Source organism: Myripristis murdjan, chromosome 10 (genome assembly GCF_902150065.1).
Source record: "Myripristis murdjan chromosome 10, fMyrMur1.1, whole genome shotgun sequence".
NCBI classification, from domain to species: domain Eukaryota; kingdom Metazoa; phylum Chordata; class Actinopteri; order Holocentriformes; family Holocentridae; genus Myripristis; species Myripristis murdjan.
In genome coordinates, this window is record NC_043989.1 from 11,727,872 (window position 1) to 11,746,375 (window position 18,504).

At 40.6% G+C, this 18,504-nt stretch overlaps 1 protein-coding gene across 2 annotated transcripts in view; it reads left to right on the forward strand.

The window, feature by feature from the left end:
* The window catches only part of LOC115366736 (ecto-NOX disulfide-thiol exchanger 2-like), a 194,767-nt gene that overhangs the window by 154,600 nt on the left and 21,663 nt on the right, over positions 1 to 18,504 (forward strand). For both annotated transcript variants that reach the window (XM_030062321.1, XM_030062320.1), the window contains 4 exons: positions 3,603 to 3,758; positions 10,170 to 10,376; positions 12,192 to 12,425; positions 14,474 to 14,686. In XM_030062321.1, the coding sequence (XP_029918181.1) occupies positions 3,603 to 3,758; positions 10,170 to 10,376; positions 12,192 to 12,425; positions 14,474 to 14,686 (810 nt within the window). The remainder of the gene's footprint in view (positions 1 to 3,602; positions 3,759 to 10,169; positions 10,377 to 12,191; positions 12,426 to 14,473; positions 14,687 to 18,504) is intronic.

The following is an 18,504-nucleotide window of genomic DNA, read 5'->3' on the forward strand; positions in this document are numbered from 1 at the left end:
TGAAATTGCACCAGCCATGCCCTGATGTAACCAGATCTTTTCTCCAAGTGAGCTTGAAACCAGTTTGCTTTCTATCAATGCAAAACACATGAACTCACAAGAATGTTTCCTAGTTTTGCTCCTGGAACAATAAAGCATAGACTAGGCAGCGGATGGAGTATATCCAGGAATACCGTTTCCAAGATATTTTCAATAGAGCAGCCTATAAATGCTATGGATTAAGTCTTGTAATCAAAGCCTCCAGGAGAAAGGTTTTGCAATCAAGGATTTTGTGATTTTGCAATTGCAGTAATTTACGCAATTTCAACCAATCCCCATGAAATTTTTGAGAGTCTGCAGTTTTGTCCAATCATCACAAGATTCCCACATCATAAGGGTATGATTATATGGGGCACCCTTTGGAATGCAGCACCAGAGATATGCTTCTCCTCCAGACTAGGTGCATCACTTTCAGACACAGCATGTTTTCAGGGGCTTCCCTGGCTGCTCCAATTTGCAGTTTAGACACATCACCTTGAGTGGCCTTATTTTCCTGATGAGAGTTTAACTACATCTTGGCTATAAAATAGGCTATTAATCCTCATTTTTAAGCACAAGCACAAGTGCTTAAAAAAGTGCTCCAGCTGCCTTGTGTCTATTTTTATTTTCAGCTATGCTATCCATGTTAGCTACATAGCTAACCGGGATAACATAAGCATCTATATTAATGGACTGATATAATGAGGTCTTTGCTGTGTTTACTGTGAGTTTCAACTCCTGTTTTATTCTTACTGGAATTACATTATATTAAATTTGTAATGAATTTCACTTTGATGTTTCACATCACATTGCATTGCAGTTTTTGAGAAAAGCTATTATGAAACCAAGTATTTTAGGCCACAGTCATACCAACAAACAACTCTTCAAAATCCAAGAGGGACCATCTCATGTCTTGTTGTATTTGTTTCTTTGTTCAATGTCCTTAATCTTTTATGTGTGAGGTGACTGGCATCCAGGATTGCCACTGCAGTACCCTCCCATCTTCCCTCCACCCTCTCTTATCTTTCCTCCTGCTATCCGTCTTCCCCGCCTTCACTTCACTGGGCAGGAGAAGTCATCAGTCGCCCTGGCAACCAGGGTCTTCCTTATCACCTGCTTCCCCTCACTCTGACACCTGGTTAGAGACTGATGGTGAGGTCATCAGTACAAGACTGAGTGCGCCATACAGGCTTCTACGTATTTCCCTCGTAGTTCGGCCAGCTACGTAATATGTCTTGTTGGACTATTTTTTTCTCTCTTTGTGGCATCTGTTTCTCTTCCCCCATTTCTGTTCTGCTTCAGCTAGCCTTATCACTTCCTTTCCCCATTTGTCACACTCTCTCATTCCCCATGGACCTATTCCCAGTCTTCTGTAAGACACATACTGTATTTCCTTATTCTCTTCCAGTAAGTGTCATTAAATTCAGTCATTTTTCACTAATACTAGATTTGGACAAATCACTTATGGAAGCATACACTATCTACTTTCAATTAACGGCATGTAATATAAAACACACTCAGCCCTATTTTCTCCTAAAAGGTCATTCTTGCAATGAAGTATCAGAAGAGTTCTAAAATGTTTGTTTTATTATTTTCCATTCTGTTCGCAATATCTTGTACATATGAATATGTAAACATACATAGCGAAATTTATAATCGGGAACCTAAGAAGACGAAGCTGCAATTTGAAATTGTTAAATGTAAGTTAAATGTAAAATTTCAAATTCTAATAAAAAATGAAAATTCAAATAGAAATTTAAAAACCATGCAATCACAGAAAGTGATAAATTCAGAAGTTAAATTTTTCATGTTTCTCTCTCCCACTATACACTGTTTCGCTCCTTCGTTATGTATAACTCCCCCTAGTGCCTGCCAGGTGTCACTGTATGCACCCATTCTTGGCCTTGCCCTCTTATGGTGTCATTTGATTGAAGTACATTTACATGTATACATCAGTAACTGAAAATGGCAAACAATTAAAAAATAAAAATGGGAAAGAGAAATACATTTTTTTTTGAAAAACTCATCCAATTTTCTAATTTACAATATTGTCTAGGCTTGTACTTAATTTTGTTTGATCACTCTTTCTTTGCAATATTCCCCTCAACAGAATGTCACTAGAAATATAAGTTAAAAATCGACAAGAGGTCAGGAGAATGCCAGCAGCCATAAATTATATTTCAGCAACATATTTATTTAGCTGTTGACATTCGCTTCTATCTGTTTGCAGAATTTTAACAAACATGTTGGCCTGGCTGATATTATTGCTGGGCATCTGCTTTTTTATTATTATTATTTTGTTATTATTATTATTATTATGAAACCCGCACGATTTCTGTGCGAGATACACCCAAGGGGTTAAAGGTTAGTGATTAAGTTTGGACTAATGTCAGGCATTTTTTAGTGAACAAGAATTTCTATGACCAATCACTGTGCCCAGAACTCTGGTGGGATCCATAATAACACCTTACAGACATGTTGTTGAAATGTAATTCATGGCTTACTGATGCTGCGCTGACCTTTTGTTGATATTTAATGTTCTTGTTGAATATCTATAGGGGACTATCCAAAGAAAGTGTTACCATTTGTTTTTTGTATGTGATTTCTGAATTTTCTGTTTGCCTCTTAATGTTTGTTCTTAATGTCATGTTTCAGATTAAATACTTAATTCAATTGCAGTTTCATCTTTTTTGTTTCTGATTTTTCCATTTATAATTAAATTTTCACATATACATTTTCTCTGTGGAATTATTCCATGCAGAATAGTAAATAATTTATCATTTAGCAATTCTATTTTAATCTTACTTTAATCTTCCTTGTTCTTCAAAGAGTCAGTCGCAAAGGCAGTAATTATTAATGTCTCTCAGTAGTATGGCATATCCATGGCATATATATCTGGTGTTTTAGTTTAATTTGTTAAAATTATATTCTTGGTAATGTGTGATTTCCAGTAAATCGCTTTTGATCCCTGGTGAGCACACACATCCACAAATTCAAGTCCACAGTCCTCTGCAGGTGATGTTGCGGCACATACAGCAGAACAATCAACAAGCTGTGTGCTGAAAGTTGATGTGTGTGTGCAAGTGAATGTACATTTACAGTACATATGGATGCCAAAGTGAGCGTGTGTGAACATTTAGGAATATTTCTCCAGCTGCAGTGGGTATCAGTATTGTGAATAAAGCTGCCGTGTTGTGTACAGTAGGTTTTAGTGCCGACTGCTGAAACATCTATAAGGTTATTCATAAGGTTGTTAGGTTACCATTCACACAGCGGGGTGGCAAAGAGAGGGAGGGAGAAAGAGAGAGTGAGTAAAAACTTGTTTATGCATGTGGTTTGTCAGATGATTTATTCATGAATGGCTGTGTTTCTTCGTTATGTATGGGCTGCTTGTGTCTCAATGGTTTTGATAGAAGAAGTCATGCAGGATGAAGTGTGCAATGTTGAATGGAAGTTCAAAAGATTTACACTACAATGGGTCCAAATGATGGCTGACCAAGGGTTACCTGCTACAAACTGTATGTGTTAATACCTTGCCAGGAATTAATTTTATATCCTCACCCACGTTTCTCTCCTTCCGCCAGATTTCGACCCAAACCTTGGCATGATGACTGGCATTGCCCCCATGAACCCCATGATGCCTGGCCTGGGCATGGTGCCCCCGCCCCTCTCCCAGGATGTGCCCATTGTCAAGGAGATCATCCACTGCAAGAGCTGCACCCTGTTCCCCCCCAACCCTAGTAAGTCCCAACATTACAGTGCTTTTCTTCTAGTCCCTGATAGGAGCTTGAAATGGCTTCCAAGCCTAATGGGACCTGACTGTTCCTGCCTGGGTGAATTGGGCTCAAACAGGACAGAAATTTCAAATAAATGGGCTGGGTTGGGTCAGATTTTTAGCCTCACGTTTCAGATTTGGTGTTTTCCTCACTTTTTAGCTTTTAATGGATACTGGATTTAGTTTTTTTGATGTATTTGACTGATACCAGCTAATGTTAAATTTAGACTTTATATCTATTCATCCATTTTCTTCTCAAGGCAACTTGCAGTGTGTAGACTACAGTAAATGAGTAGCCTGAAAATAAATTTTCACAGTATAAATGTTGGGTTTTATCAAGGGTTTGGCTGGTGATGGTCAGGTTCAGGTCATGTCCAGACAGAATTTTCTTGGGCTTTAGTCGGTGTTGTTTTCAACATTTGTTTCTGGTTGGAGGCTTGGGTTGGACCCAGACAAAATATTCTTGTGTTCAAAATATCAGGACTGTTCATGACCTGTTCACTTTTCATCAGATCAGAGAAAATGGAGAGGGAAAGAGGCAGATGAGTTGGGGTTGGGGAGGAGTTCAACATGTCTGTGTAACTGGAAAAGTCACCTTTGTAAATACCTGAGATTGTGTTGTTCTTAGATTGCCCGGCCAAAGAATTTGTCTAAATTTCAGTTCAGTTCAAGCCTTATATTCCTATAAAGTTTGAGTTTGATTTTACAGGCAACTTTGACAGTCAAAACTCAACAATAACAACTTCTTGTAAAAACAATAAAGTGACACAATGCAAGAAAAATGTTGACAATCAATAACAAAACCATGCTTAAAAGACCATTCCAGCCTCCGCTTCAGGTTTTGGCCTATATACCACACTCCACTCATACACCACAACAATTTTCCAAAGCATACCATACTGGCTTAGGTTTTTGAATGCATTACTTACCTCCTGCCTCTCAGGCTGCCATCCGTTTCTATTCATTTCGTTATGGTACAAAAATCAACTTGCAGAGACTTGAACTTTGCTTGAGATAGGCAACCGGTCAGTGAACATCCTGTCACTATTAATGTATGTCCAATTTACTTTATCATTCCACACATTGATTGGAGAAGTCTGGCGGTATGTTCACATGCTGTTAGAAAGCTCCCAACATCGGGGACCTCTACAGTAAGTCAGCTATGAAACATCACTGTATTTGCATTTTGATGGAAAATAAAAATGAAAATACAGACAAACAATAAACAAAATTTTAAAAAATGGATATTGTGGAAAACATGATGTGAGTTTGGCGGCTTCTTTCTTTAAAAAAAAAAAAGTCTGGATACCAAGTAGGATTTTTTACTTACCCATTACCTGTTTGAAGTTCACTTCTCTGCAAGTTGTTTTTTGTACAATAACAAAATAAATGCATGAAATGTAGTATGTGGGCTAAACCTCAAATAGAAACTGGCCCTTATTGCCCTTTAATGTAGATAGCATTTGACCTAAACGTATACATAGGTCATTTAGAGTAGACTGTAGTTGTCAGCAGTTATTAACATAGTGCAAAACAGTCGAGATCGAGAAGAGATCTAGTACACACATTGTTTATATTTATCTCACCTCTACCTTCCAATTATCCAGAGTTAGAACAGAGAGACGTGGCAGGGGTCCCACCTTCCCCTTTAAGATCTTTTGCCAGAGAAGTTTCTGCCTGAGGACTTTTTTTCAAAGTCATCTCACATGTCAGCTTCAAGGTGAACTAAAGCAAAAGCTCACCACACTACAGTTTGGGAGTTCACAGTCCTCTCACAGAACAAAACATACACGCGCACATCCTCTTCGGCAAATGCCTGCTTTCTTTATATGTTTGATCCTGCATATAACATGCTTGTGTATTAGTGGAGTGCATTTCTGCTCAGTGGAGATCATTACTTTCACTCTGTGATGCAGAGAGGAAAGCTGATTAAAAGTTTTACTAAACTTAAGAGACTCTTTCTAAGTAGTCCTCATGGACAAAGGTAGAAAAATGAACAAGAGGATAATTTGTGGAAGGGCACATCTAAACCCTGAGGCTGAAAGAGGTATCGACTTGTCAGGAACTCATCACAACAACATAAGATCCTGTCATAATTACTTACTTTGCAATGCAAGTATAACTTTTTCCTTTGCTGTGGGCTTGTCTGCACTGGTATGTGTCTGCATGCTTCTGAAAACAGGCTTCATGGTTATTAAGTCAAATTTAAAGCCAAGTCAGAGATGCAAAGCTCAATTTGCAATAATAAAATAGTGTCTCAGACCCTATAAGGTCTGAAACTGTTTTTAATTGTTGATAATACCTTGCTCATGCACAGACACAACGCTTTATTACAGCTTTTGCGGTATTTTTGACTTTCCACACCTTTTCCCACCCCCTATCTTCCTGCTGTGTTCCCCCCTGCCGTTTTCAATCCCCTTCTCTCCTCATGATCTTTTTTGTTTGTCACCAGGTTCTGTGTCATCAAAAGCAGTGTGTCTCTGAGCCAAGTAGTCTGTACAGGCAGACTTCAGAGGAGAACTGCTTAGGCTTGATTCTGCTCATGAAAGTCAAGTAGGTCTCTGTGAGGTGCAGCTCTTCTCACAGTTAAATTGTATGCTATATAGGGCTTTTTGAATACAGAGGAATACAGGCTTTTAAAGCTCAGTACAAGCCAGACCAGGCCTTTTATACCAGTAGGACTGGTGGGAAATTAACAGACAATTAACAGACAATTAGACCAGCTTAAGGCTGGGCGATATGGGAAAAAAATCAAATATCACAATATTTTTAAATATCACAATATTTTTAAGTACCTCAATCATAGGTGGAAATCCCAGGCCCCCCCTTTAGTTTCATATCATATTATTGATATCATATTGTTTTATTGCCCAGCCCTAGGCAGGCTAGTTTCAGTGTCTTTTGTATTCGGCAAAGCAGTCGATTGAGTAAAATAATGAAAATGCCTGTTGAATTTTGGGCTCCACTAGCCACATTGGTGATTAAAAATCATCATACCACCAGGCACAGACCAAACCTTTTATCAGCATATTTTATGCTAATAGACAAACAGAATTGGCCTTTAACAGCACTTGGGAGATAGGCCAGGACTTAAATACCAGTAAGGAGAGAGGCCAGACATTTTAGGGGCCAGACATCAAGTATGTACACAAGCCAGGCAATTTTTGGCAGAGGGCAGACAAACCTGGCCTTTTATATCAGCAGGATTGACATACTGACAGTCTGATGTTTAACCAATGTACAGTTAGACCAGGCCTTTTACACCAGTAACAATATAGCCTGTCTTGTCGAGAGACAATCTGACAGAGCTTTTACATCAAAAAGATGTCAAAGCCAGTTGTGAGGCAGTGGTATTGTTGAGGATATTAGCCTGTTAGCATCTCCCCTGTCTCACAGAAGCTGTAGCACCTCCCAGCAGGATAGGGCTGACAGGGGAATGAGAGGGGTACACTTCTGATACAGGCGTATGATTATTTCATGATGCATGCTGTCACAACTGCTATTTGACAGGCAAGTATACTACACTGAGGAGAGGACGGGGTAAAGAGATGAAGAGAAGTCTCTGATTAGGTGGATAGAATAAAAACCAGCAGGGCTCTGGGTACAGAGGATTGAGAATCACTGCTCTGGAGGGTAAAGCAGACCTGATGTGAGATGGCATACTGATGCAGATGATACTTGGTTGTGAGGGGTGTATGTAAGTGTTGGAGTGAAATAAATATTGATATCAGCTGCACTCAACCTTTTAGGCTGTATTAGAGGGAACGGGTCGGTGTCTATTCACTGTATTGCATATGGTGTCCATCACAAGCGGTTGTTACCCTCTAGCTGGACACACTTAGCCTGACACCACATGCAGCATCCCCTTTCACTGACCTTTAACTGAGCAACAACAACCCCGCAGGTCTCCCTCAAATCTCTCTCACTCTCCCTCTTCCCCTCTCTCTCTCTGCCTCTGTCTCAGTGTGCATAGGCTTACCGTCAATGTGCATCCTCATCAAGCTCAAGCTCTTTTCTTGAGTTGCTCTCTTCTCCCTTTTCTTCACTCAAACCCTCCACATTCAGTTTGAGCCCTTCTCGCCTCGACTGTACTGCCTCCTCTCTCTCTCCCAGCTCACTTAGGTTTGTAAAGACTTTATGCTCAACATTGGGGACCGAGGGACTTGCTTTGATGGTCAAATTGGACATCAAGCTCTGGCTTATTTGTCTGCTTCTCTTGCTTTTTTCCTCCAACCTCTGAAGGCAGTCTGTTTGAGAGACACAGTATGTAATTACCCTGAAGGGAACTAAAGATATCCCTCTGAGGTCTGAGGATACTTGCAATGTTACACACATGCACATTTCTGTAGGACTCAGGCTCTGAATGAAGAAAAATGCACAACCGGTGTCAGGTTTTTAGTCTTTCTGTTTTTTTTCCCTGCCATATTGCTGATGCAGATGTGTGAGAAAGCGCTGACAGCATGCATGATTGGGTTGGGTGTGTTAATAGGTAGGTGTTTGTGTGCTTGTTTACATATAGCACTATCTGTATCCAAGTTTGTGTATGTGTATGTATTGTTTGTGCATGAGGTGGATGTGTTTCTACTTGACTGTGTGTACTTGTATATGTGTAGTTGCAATAAGAGTCCTCGCGGGGTTGAAGGCTCCTCCCTTTAACAGGCCCAGGACCATAAAAAGGTATTTAGCAAGTCTAGGTGATGGATGGTGATGACCAGGGTTAGTGTAGCAGACCGGTGGGTGGCCACACAGACAGCAAGCCTCAGGGACACATCTATTTCTGTGTGTTGGTTTGGAGCCAGCCCCCGTCTTGTCTGTTTCGAGTCCGTAAGAGCACTACACGAGAACGCAGGGTTCTCTGACAGTGGGGGGAATTATGAGCTGATAATTCTTTGTAGCTGGAGTGAAACTCTGACTTTGGATTGTGATGCTTTTATTGCTCGATAGTCACCCCCAAACTCTTTTGTGCAATGCATAATCCATTTGGTTAAGTTTGATTCAGTTTAGGAGCACAAAAGTCTCTCAGAGGTCAATTTGTCAAAGTCCCATCAGCACAGAGTTTGAGTTAATTTAATTTCAATTGAAAATGTTAAGTGAAACTGCTGTCAGTTGTTTAATAGTAAAGTCTGCATTCTCAATAAATATATTCAAGCCAGTGTATGTATAATTAATGATGTGTATATCTTTATATTTAAATTGTTTGAATAGAAACTTAATTAACACAGGTCCTTTTTACTATGTAATGTAAAGGGAGAGTGACACTGATGGCAAGGTCTTTCTTGTAATCCAGACATGCAGGGTCCACAATGTTCCACTGATTAGTTGGTTCACTCCTTGTAGACCCGGTTAATCATATTCATTGCAGGAAGCCTGATCTTTTGGAGATTAGATCAGTCAACACTCATCTGTGCTGAATTAGTCATTTCTGCAAAGCAGGGGACCTTCCACACAAGAGGATACACCATTACTTTTTGGCCGAAAGGATATCATTTTCGTGCATGTAATGGTTTGAATTAACGTTTATTGAACACACACAAAAAAAGATCTGAGCATATTGCTCCAAATTATTATCCATGCATTGAGCTTAATCATTTTTATAGGTTATAGGTGTTAGGTTTTATATATGGTTCAGTTGCTTTTTGCAACATGAAGCTCTTGAGTGCAGGATATTGGTTTTTAAATTCTCATAGTATCACTGGTGTCTTATTAAAATAGATATTACTCATTTATTGTGCTGTTTGTGAGGATCATGTTACAAATGCAAATAAATTCTCTATCGAGTGTATTTTTTTCTTATCATTGTGGTTTATTTGTTTTAACCCTCTGGCTAGCCTGTCTCTAGTTGTGAATTATTTTAAAGCTGTGGATCAATGCAAAAGCCCAAAACTTCGTTTGGTCTTCTGTTAATTGATTTTATACATAAATGCTTATTTTTGCATATAAATGAGAGGGAAAAAACAACAAAAGAGAAGAAATTCAAATTATTTTGTCAAAGTCAGACCTGCGCTAATGCACTAATGCACAGGTCTGCACTAATGATTTCCAGCGATAAGCTTCAGACATGTGCCTGCCACAGTCCTGTAGCTACTGTACTACAACCAAAGCAATATGTACTTGCCACTGGGCATACTGTATCTCAAAGAGCATAATTCATAGTCATCATAGAGTTTTAGTTCTCTCAGAGTGCTGAACCATTGCACAAGTCAGTGGTGTGAACTTCAGATGTATAAGGCCTTGTTAAATGTGAGTGTGCCCCCTTTCATTAGTGAGGGAGGTCATATTTCTACCAGCACAGCCTTCATATTGTAAGCAAGTGTAGGTCAAGGCATAACTACATGGCCTCTTCTTTCCCCCCCCCCCCCCCATTACATTTTTACAGACCTTCCTCCTCCAGCCACTAGAGAGCGCCCTCCTGGCTGTAAGACAGTGTTTGTCGGCGGCCTACCTGAGAACGCCACCGAGCAGCTCATCATGGAGGTGTTTGGACAGTGTGGTGACATTATCGCCATCCGCAAGAGCAAGAAGAACTTCTGCCACATCCGATTCGCCGAGGAGTTCACGGTGGACAAGGCTCTCTTCCTGTCTGGTGAGCTGTCTTCATCCTAAAGCCATTGTAAACATTTGTCTTCCATTTGTAAGTATTCTTATAGATGAAGGGTTTCATTTCATGGAACTGAATTGTGTGGATGAAAATGGCACTTACAGAAAATTCAAGCAAATATAGATTGGTTTAATTGCTATTAAGGTCAATTGGGATACTAATAATGTTTGAGTGTACTAAGGCTTGCTTTACCACCCACTAGGGGCTCAGACAATGGAGGAAGTGATTCACCATCAAGTGGGAAAAAAACCATCTCGACAAGTCATGTGACACCGGCTTATGGTTTCTTATCTTATCTCCATTTCCCAGCAGCTTCTCCAGCCCAGATGTCTTAAATCTTTCTATGCAAACTGCTGGCCATATATCCCTGCACGACAAAGCCCATTTAACACAGCAGCTGCTCCATTCATACGCTCAGTATTATTTAACATGTGTGCATGATTGCGCGCATGCCAGACTGAAATTGTGCGTGTTTGTGTGTGTGTGTTTGTGAGCGAGAGTGACACAGAGAGAGAGAGAGAGAGAGAGAGAGAGGAGAATCCTTTGATTTCGTTTACCTTTTTTCTTTCCTACAGTGAGATTGGAGCTATGGTCCATTTATTAGCCCAGATGATGGAGCTGTGTAGCTTCCCCGTAAATATTAACCCCCCCACACATACACACACCCTATATAAACACAGGACCCAGCTTTAACACATACTCCAGCAGCCTCAGCACATTGAAATCCCCCCAAATGAAATATTGAAGCGGACTGGGAGCCTGGAGCAGAGCACACAGGCTGAGGTAGAAACCCTGAATTCACACTCGTTTCTTTCTTCTGGTCGCTCTGAAATCCCCCACTGCTTCCCTTTCCCTGTGATAAGCCTGTGAGTTGGAGCTGTCAAGAATCACTGTGTTAAATGATATACATACAAAAAACATATATTTGCGCAACACAGGTCGACTCTGAACGCTGAAACCAGCCGGTAAACAAAATGGGCATGATTTCACTTCAAATCCACAAAAAGCCATAAGTGACAATGAAGAAAAGGGGAGAAAGAGGGTTAGGGGGAATGAAGGGAGATTGTCTTCCAGTGCCACTCGAGTAGTAATTAGTCTCTCTGAGTGTCTCCTGTGTACTGGCAAAAGGATGCAGGGCTTCTTTACTGTAAAAACCCCTACAGCTACAGTATGATTTCTCAGATGGCGGAATATAACAGGCAGAAGAAGAAACACCAAGGGTAAGGAAAGATCGGTTCCAGACAGGCAGATTAATCAATTTAGCCCCAATGAAGAGTTTATTTAGTGGTTTCTCTCGCTGTCTCTTGTCAAAATATAGATTATGACAGGTGATAGACAGACACTCTATTAGCCCAAGAAAAAGAGAGCTCAGACAGCTCATTTGTATACCTTTTGAGTCCCATGTGTCTCTTCCCATCTCCCTCTACCCACTTGAAGCAAATATTGATATTGTGAGCTGTCTACAAGATGTGAGACTCAATGATATGTTTGCAAATCGTGGGCGTAGTGTAAAAAAAAAGAATGACCCGCATATATGTGACTGGGAAGTGTGAAGTGGATAATCGTCAAAAATTTCAACATTTTGCTTGCCAGCAGGTAAACGAACGTGTTGAACAAATCCTCATTAGAAAATGACATATTCAACTGCCCAAACAGATGAATGGCCTCCTTTTAATTGATGAATTCACTGTTGTCCCTTTTGCCTCCCCTGGTCATATTTACATTTTATTTCTCCTTTCTGCACCTCCTCCCATCTCCTCTCTCCGTTCCTCCTGAATTCCACTACTGTCATCTCTCCAGGCTACCGCATCCGTCTGGGCTCCAGCACAGACAAGAAGGACACCGGTCGTCTTCACGTGGACTTTGCCCAGGCCAGAGACGACCTCTATGAGTGGGAGTGTCGCCAGCGCATGTTGGCCCGAGAGGAGAGACACCGGCGTAAGATGGAGGAGGATCGCCTCCGGCCGCCCTCCCCTCCCCCCATCGTCCACTATTCTGAGCACGAGTGCAGCCAGCTGGGAGACAAGATCAAAGGTTGGGAGGTGTTAATGCTTGTAATTTGAAGAATATACAATATAATATGTGCATAATTGTTCAATATGGAGGAGTGGTGTTTAGTTAAGAAATGAGCTTGAGGGATATAGTTAAAGTCGTTTTTCTTCAATTAAGGCAAGAGTAATTTCAAATAAAACAAGTGGAAAAATGAAAATGAAGCTGGATACATTTGTGGGGCTGTCATTATTGATGTTGCCAGCTGCAAACTAACAAAGTATTGCACAAAGAAGAAAAATAGTTGTAGGAAGAGAAATAGTGTGTGTGTGTGTGTGTGTGCATGTTCATTTGTGTGCCTCCAGAGGGCACCAACTGGGTGGCACCAGGCGAAGCAGGAATAGCTCTCAGTAGCATCTGATGTCTGGTAATACCACTCTCCAATATACTAGCAAAATCCAGGGAATTTGTTTACCAAAGACATTAAAGAAAGATTGTTTAACAGAGTCTGTAATTTGAGCTCCTCCTCCTCTCACCTCTGCAACTATACTCCTACCTCTTCTGCATTATCCTCTACCCTCCTCTCTGTTCCCTGCTTTTTCTTTCTATTCTTCTCTCGTCCTTCTCGTCCTTTCTTCTCAGCCCACTGTTCAGCCTCTGGCTCAATAAACATGTTTCACTAATGAGCAGTGGCACTTGCGGGTCTCAGTCACAATTGCGTGCTAAAATGGCTGTAACTTCCTGACACTTTGCCATCTGCGTGCATGTCTTTTTCAGTTCTCTTTCTGGCCGTGGCAGTGAAAACTCCATTATGGTGCTTTTCCAGCCATGTGGTTTTGTTATTCAGTGCAGATTTTAATTTACTTCTCTTCCTGAATTTTCCATCCAGTTGAAGCCTTTCAAAGCCAGTTATATTTGTACACCACAACCTCCGCTCCTACCTGTGATGACAAGAAGCATACAGAGGAAGTTTTTGTCCAGTCCTCTCTCTGTCTATCTCTTCCTCCCTCTCTCTGTGTTTCTTTGTTTCTTCCTCCATCTCCCTTAGGTGTCAGCATGTTCCTTGAGGTGGTTTTATGTTACCAAGTACATGTGACAGATTGTCGCATATGTTTTATCTTTTCCTTTTCATCTTCTGGCAGAACTATCCCTTTCTTCCTCTGACCTCATTCCCTTCACTTTACAGACACTTTATTCTTTCTGTTTTTTTCTTTTCAATCTCACCTTACTTATATTGACCCTGACTCCTTATCTCTGTCTCCTTTCCTTTCTCCACAGCCTGTAAACTATTGGCGACATTTCTTTTCGTTTACCTTTCGCACATTCACTGTGATTATTGTTTTGCTTTTTCCTCTCCCCTTTGGCCACACGACCATTGAAGTGCCAGGGACATCAAGGGAGTCATTCAAGTGTCACTCACTTAAACTTTCTATAACAGTGTGCAAAGCACATCACAGTTAACATCACTTGAAAAAATTGTTTTCTACAAACGATATCTGTTTATTGAACAGCGTATAACTCAAATGAGAAAGTCATTTTGTGAAACCTTAACTTTAAATTGAATTCCTTACAATGTAACTGCAAATTGACGATCTCATACAATCCTCTTGGATTAAAAAAAAAGAATGAGTATACTGTGTAATTGACTACTCATTCTCTCATTTATTTTTTTAAGATATTTACTCTTTTAAATGACTGCCTACCACAAGATAGAGCTTTAGGATCACAATTCACAACCTTTTTCCATTACAACGAGTTTCTGCTCTTACAGTGTTTAGCAAATTGTTTTTAGCCAGCTAGCCATAGCTTGCAAAATTATGTTATTATGAGCCCTGGACTGCACACAATCTGTACTTGTTTGTTTTGGTTTTCCTGGGCATTTTGTTGGCTTGATGAGCTAAAATGAGCTCCATGTAAATGCTACACCGTGTTTGAATCTGGCTCTGGACCTTTGACGCATGTCATCTCCCCTCTCTCCCGGTCCTTCCTTTCACTCTCCACTTTATATTTTGGAATGAAAAAAGAAAACTTTTTGATCTTTCCTGCACTGACCCTGATTCTTTCTCCATTTCCTGTCCTCTCCTGTCGGCCAGATGACAGTAAGTTTCCTGAGGCAGTGCGCGTGCTATTGACCTGGGTGGAACGAGGCGAAGTCAACCGCAGGAACGCCAACAACTTCTACTCCATGATCCAGTCCTCCAACAGCCACATCCGCCGGCTGATGAGCGAGAAGTCTCAACATGAGAAGGAGATGGAGGAGGCCAAAGACAAGTTCAAGACCGCTCTGGCTGGCATACTGGCTCAATGTGAGTTCACCATAATTGATTTCACACACAATAGACTTTATTGTAGAGGACAGTACATATATATATGTGGGCTCAACTTTGTAGATGAGAAGGCTAAAGGCAAGTACGGTATATCAATATAAAGTTTAGTGATATGAAAAAGTCTTACCATATTCCTTGAAGTGATGTATATGTACATAATCAGGAGGAGGCTAAACTCAGGTTTGTCTTTGATGGGTCATTGGCTCAGTGCAAGTTTCCTTTGGTAGAACCATACATACGACACAAACAGGTTACAGTGCAGTACACAGCCATTACAGCTCAAGAAAATATAAAAACCTGGTCACGACTGATCTGTTTGGAGTTTTGTATACTAATGAAACGTAAGTATAGTGTTGTTCCCTTTCTCCCACCCTCCCTATACACTCTAACACAATGCAGAGAGCATGTGAGAACAATAAATACACAAGCAATACATGTGCATGTTGCATTTAATCGTATGAAAGCCGAAAGGAGGTGGGTTTTATACTTATGGAGGCCAGGCTCTTTAATTTCCTTTTGTGTGTTGGTTGTGGAGAATTCAGTTACAGGTAAGTTAATTACTTTGGTAGCCGTCTTACAATCACATTATTCCTTTCAGGCAAGTACACCACAGTGGTGATGTTTTTAACCACAGAAACTTAAAATCAGAGCACTACAACAAACTTTACAGTTATTCTTAGCCTCCACAGCTGAGGAGTTCAGAGTGCAGAGCAATACTGCCCTGGCAACATTCCTGTGGGAGAGGAGCTCGGAGAGAAGTAAAAAATAAGGAACCAGTGAATTTTTTAATTTATTTATTTTTATTTTTTCATTATTATGTTGAGCACAGATTAGATCAAGTAGAGGATGAAAATATGGGAGAAGGGTTTATGATTTTGTAAGGTTGAGGGTGACATGAGGTACTAAGGAGAGATTAGTCATGAGCCCAGTAACATAAGATGTGGACTGATCTCAGATAGAGTGCTGGCTTGGTCATCGCAGAGATGGGAGTGCTAAGAGGCTAGACAGTGTCGTACCTCCAGGCAGTCTGTGCTCTGTCACTAGGGATTCAATATCCTGCTCCTCTTTCACAAGATATTCCAAGACTTTGGATCAGTTTCCCCAATAATGTGTAGTCTATTCACACACAAGTCTTGAAAACATGACAAAAAAAATTGATGGCACTGATTGGATTAGAATATTAGGCTGTGTGCCCTCAGTAGAAAGAAAGGAAGAAAATTTGTGAATAGAGCACAGCACACCCACTGTGTGAAACCAAGTCAGGGCAATGATATAATACATCTTTACCTCTTACTAATAACATAAAAGGCCAAAGGCAAAATCTACTGCTGTTTTCCACCTTTGACAGCTTTGGCTTTGCGGTTCCCAGCTTAAACCAATGCCTGTGGCATTCCAATAATATGTGCTATAGCATGCATGTTAAGTAGAATGCAAACACCCCTGAATGCATAGTGAAATGACCAATGTATTGTTTCATTTATTAGATAAGCAGCAAGTAGATATAGCAGGTTAGGAAGGTTGTGTGTGGAAGCGAGAGTGAGCCTCTGTTTCTCCTAATAGCCGTCCTCCGTCATTGCAATCCATACAAACACTTATTTCTATTCATGAGTTTGTCTTCTTCTTGGTGTGATGTTAGCCATACTAATGTTAAGAGAGAACGGGCTCATGCAAGGAGGTTATACCTGCCTCACTTAGAAACAAAGTCAGCCCATATCACATAAATGCTGTGTGTCAGTTCTCCCAGTTGGCGTGCATGGTGATCTGACTCTGATGGAGTATTGTAGCTCATTATAGGAATTTTCCCTGTCCTCTTAAATAGGAATGCCTTTGAAACACTGCTGTCCCATTTAAATTTATTCCCAGTTTTGAAAATGATAACAGTTAGAATGAGTCTAGTGACATCATCATTTAGAACCTTAAAGCCTGTGCAGGTAATTTTTTACCCTTATAATTTTGACAACCCACCATTATACCCCAAGCATCCGATCCACCCTAAATGCACCGTGAAGAACATCTGGTCTTCTGGGCTGCTCCTGGGACTATAATCTCATTTGTTAAAATCTGTTTGGGATGAATCAAACAACTAATCACCTTAAGGAAGTGTCGCAATCTCAGCCCAATCGTGTCTTGTGCATATGTGCATGCACTACTGCCGTGCATGCTCATTTTCCCTCCTACCAAAAAGTAAAGTATCTACAGTATCTACCTATATTACCTTAGCTATGTGTTTTAGCTCAGCTTAGCTTTAGGTGTTGCATTGTGGGTGGGACCAACTTGGACAATGTACTGAATCTCAGGTGGGTGCCATTTGACCTGTTTGAGTTTATATTTTTGTCCACATACTCTAAAAAGTTAGGTACACAAGCCTTAAGACCATTTTACCAAATTAATCATATTTGCTAGCGATATCTGTCTTTGTTGCTGTCTACCCCTTCTCTTAGGTTACTTGCTATCGAGTTTATGACAAAATTTAATAATGAAGGGAGTATGCTCATGTGCTCATACTGGCAGAATACAAGAATGCTGTATACACACACACACACACACACACACACATACAATCACACTGACAGTCCTAAAAGCCCCTACACAACCACGCACCCTTTCCTCTCTCCTCTGCCTCCACCATCGATTTACTCCATCAAATTACAGGGTTCTGGGAAGACACTATTGATCCCTGTTCTGTTCACTCTCACCACTCTGCAAACACACACTCTCTCACAGTCACACACACAAACACACACACACACACAGAAACTTAGCTGGTAGGCTTATTGACTCCCTGTGTGTACATTAGGACCTCTGGGATACATAGGCCCCTTGTGCTGTCCTCTGTGACCACCTGTAAGACATTGGGTAGATAGCTGATAGTGGAATGGCTACATCAATACACTGTAACCAAACTACACTCTGACACACACTGTCTACTCCCACAGTCACTGTTGGGATACACAGTGTAGGTAAGGATAGTGGGAGGAAGTTAAAATTGAGGCTTGTGACCAGAAGTTTGTTTGCTTGGTCCTAACCAAACTCTTTTACTCTAACAGTCTGGGAAGTTTCTTTAATGCCGCCTGCAGCGAGAGAGTCACTGTTGAGGAGGCGGGTTGTTGTGATGGAAACATTTTCTTTCTTCTGTTATCATTTTCAAGAGAGTGAATATATCAGCAGGTACAAACATTACAGCCGATTTAATTTGCAAAGGTTTATATAGACTGTGAAAATAAATGGAATTTTACCATAAACAAATAACAGGCAATCTGCTCTGCTTTGAAAACAAGGCCAAATATGCTTACAGCCACAATCACTGTTTGGTCCTAATGATATTCATTATTGGCCCCATTTACACTTTTTGTTGCTTGCATTTTCTGATCTGGATAATGTCCAGCTACAGTATCCTACTTATGTTCACTATGTTGTTATACATGAGATAAAGTCCATGATCTTAATATCTTGACAGCACTGACTGCCACCCCTCGTTTGAGTGACAATTGGAGCACTTTGTTGAGCACTGTCTCAGGTTTCTAGACCTTTTAGCGGGATGTGATGCCTTGCTGGGAGGTCGAAATGGAGAAGCTTTTAACTGCGGTTTCTTCATTCTTCTGCCTGTATGACAGCAGAATGTATCAGTACATAAATATAGGTGCATTTGTTGTCTGTGTATGTAGTAAAAGTTAACCTGCTTGCAGTGGCTAGTTTACATGACTTTCGCTTATGTCCACCTCAGTGAACTTGATGTGTGCATTCAAAATATCCAAAAGATTATGTGCACCAAGTACACGCACATTGGTTGACTCTGA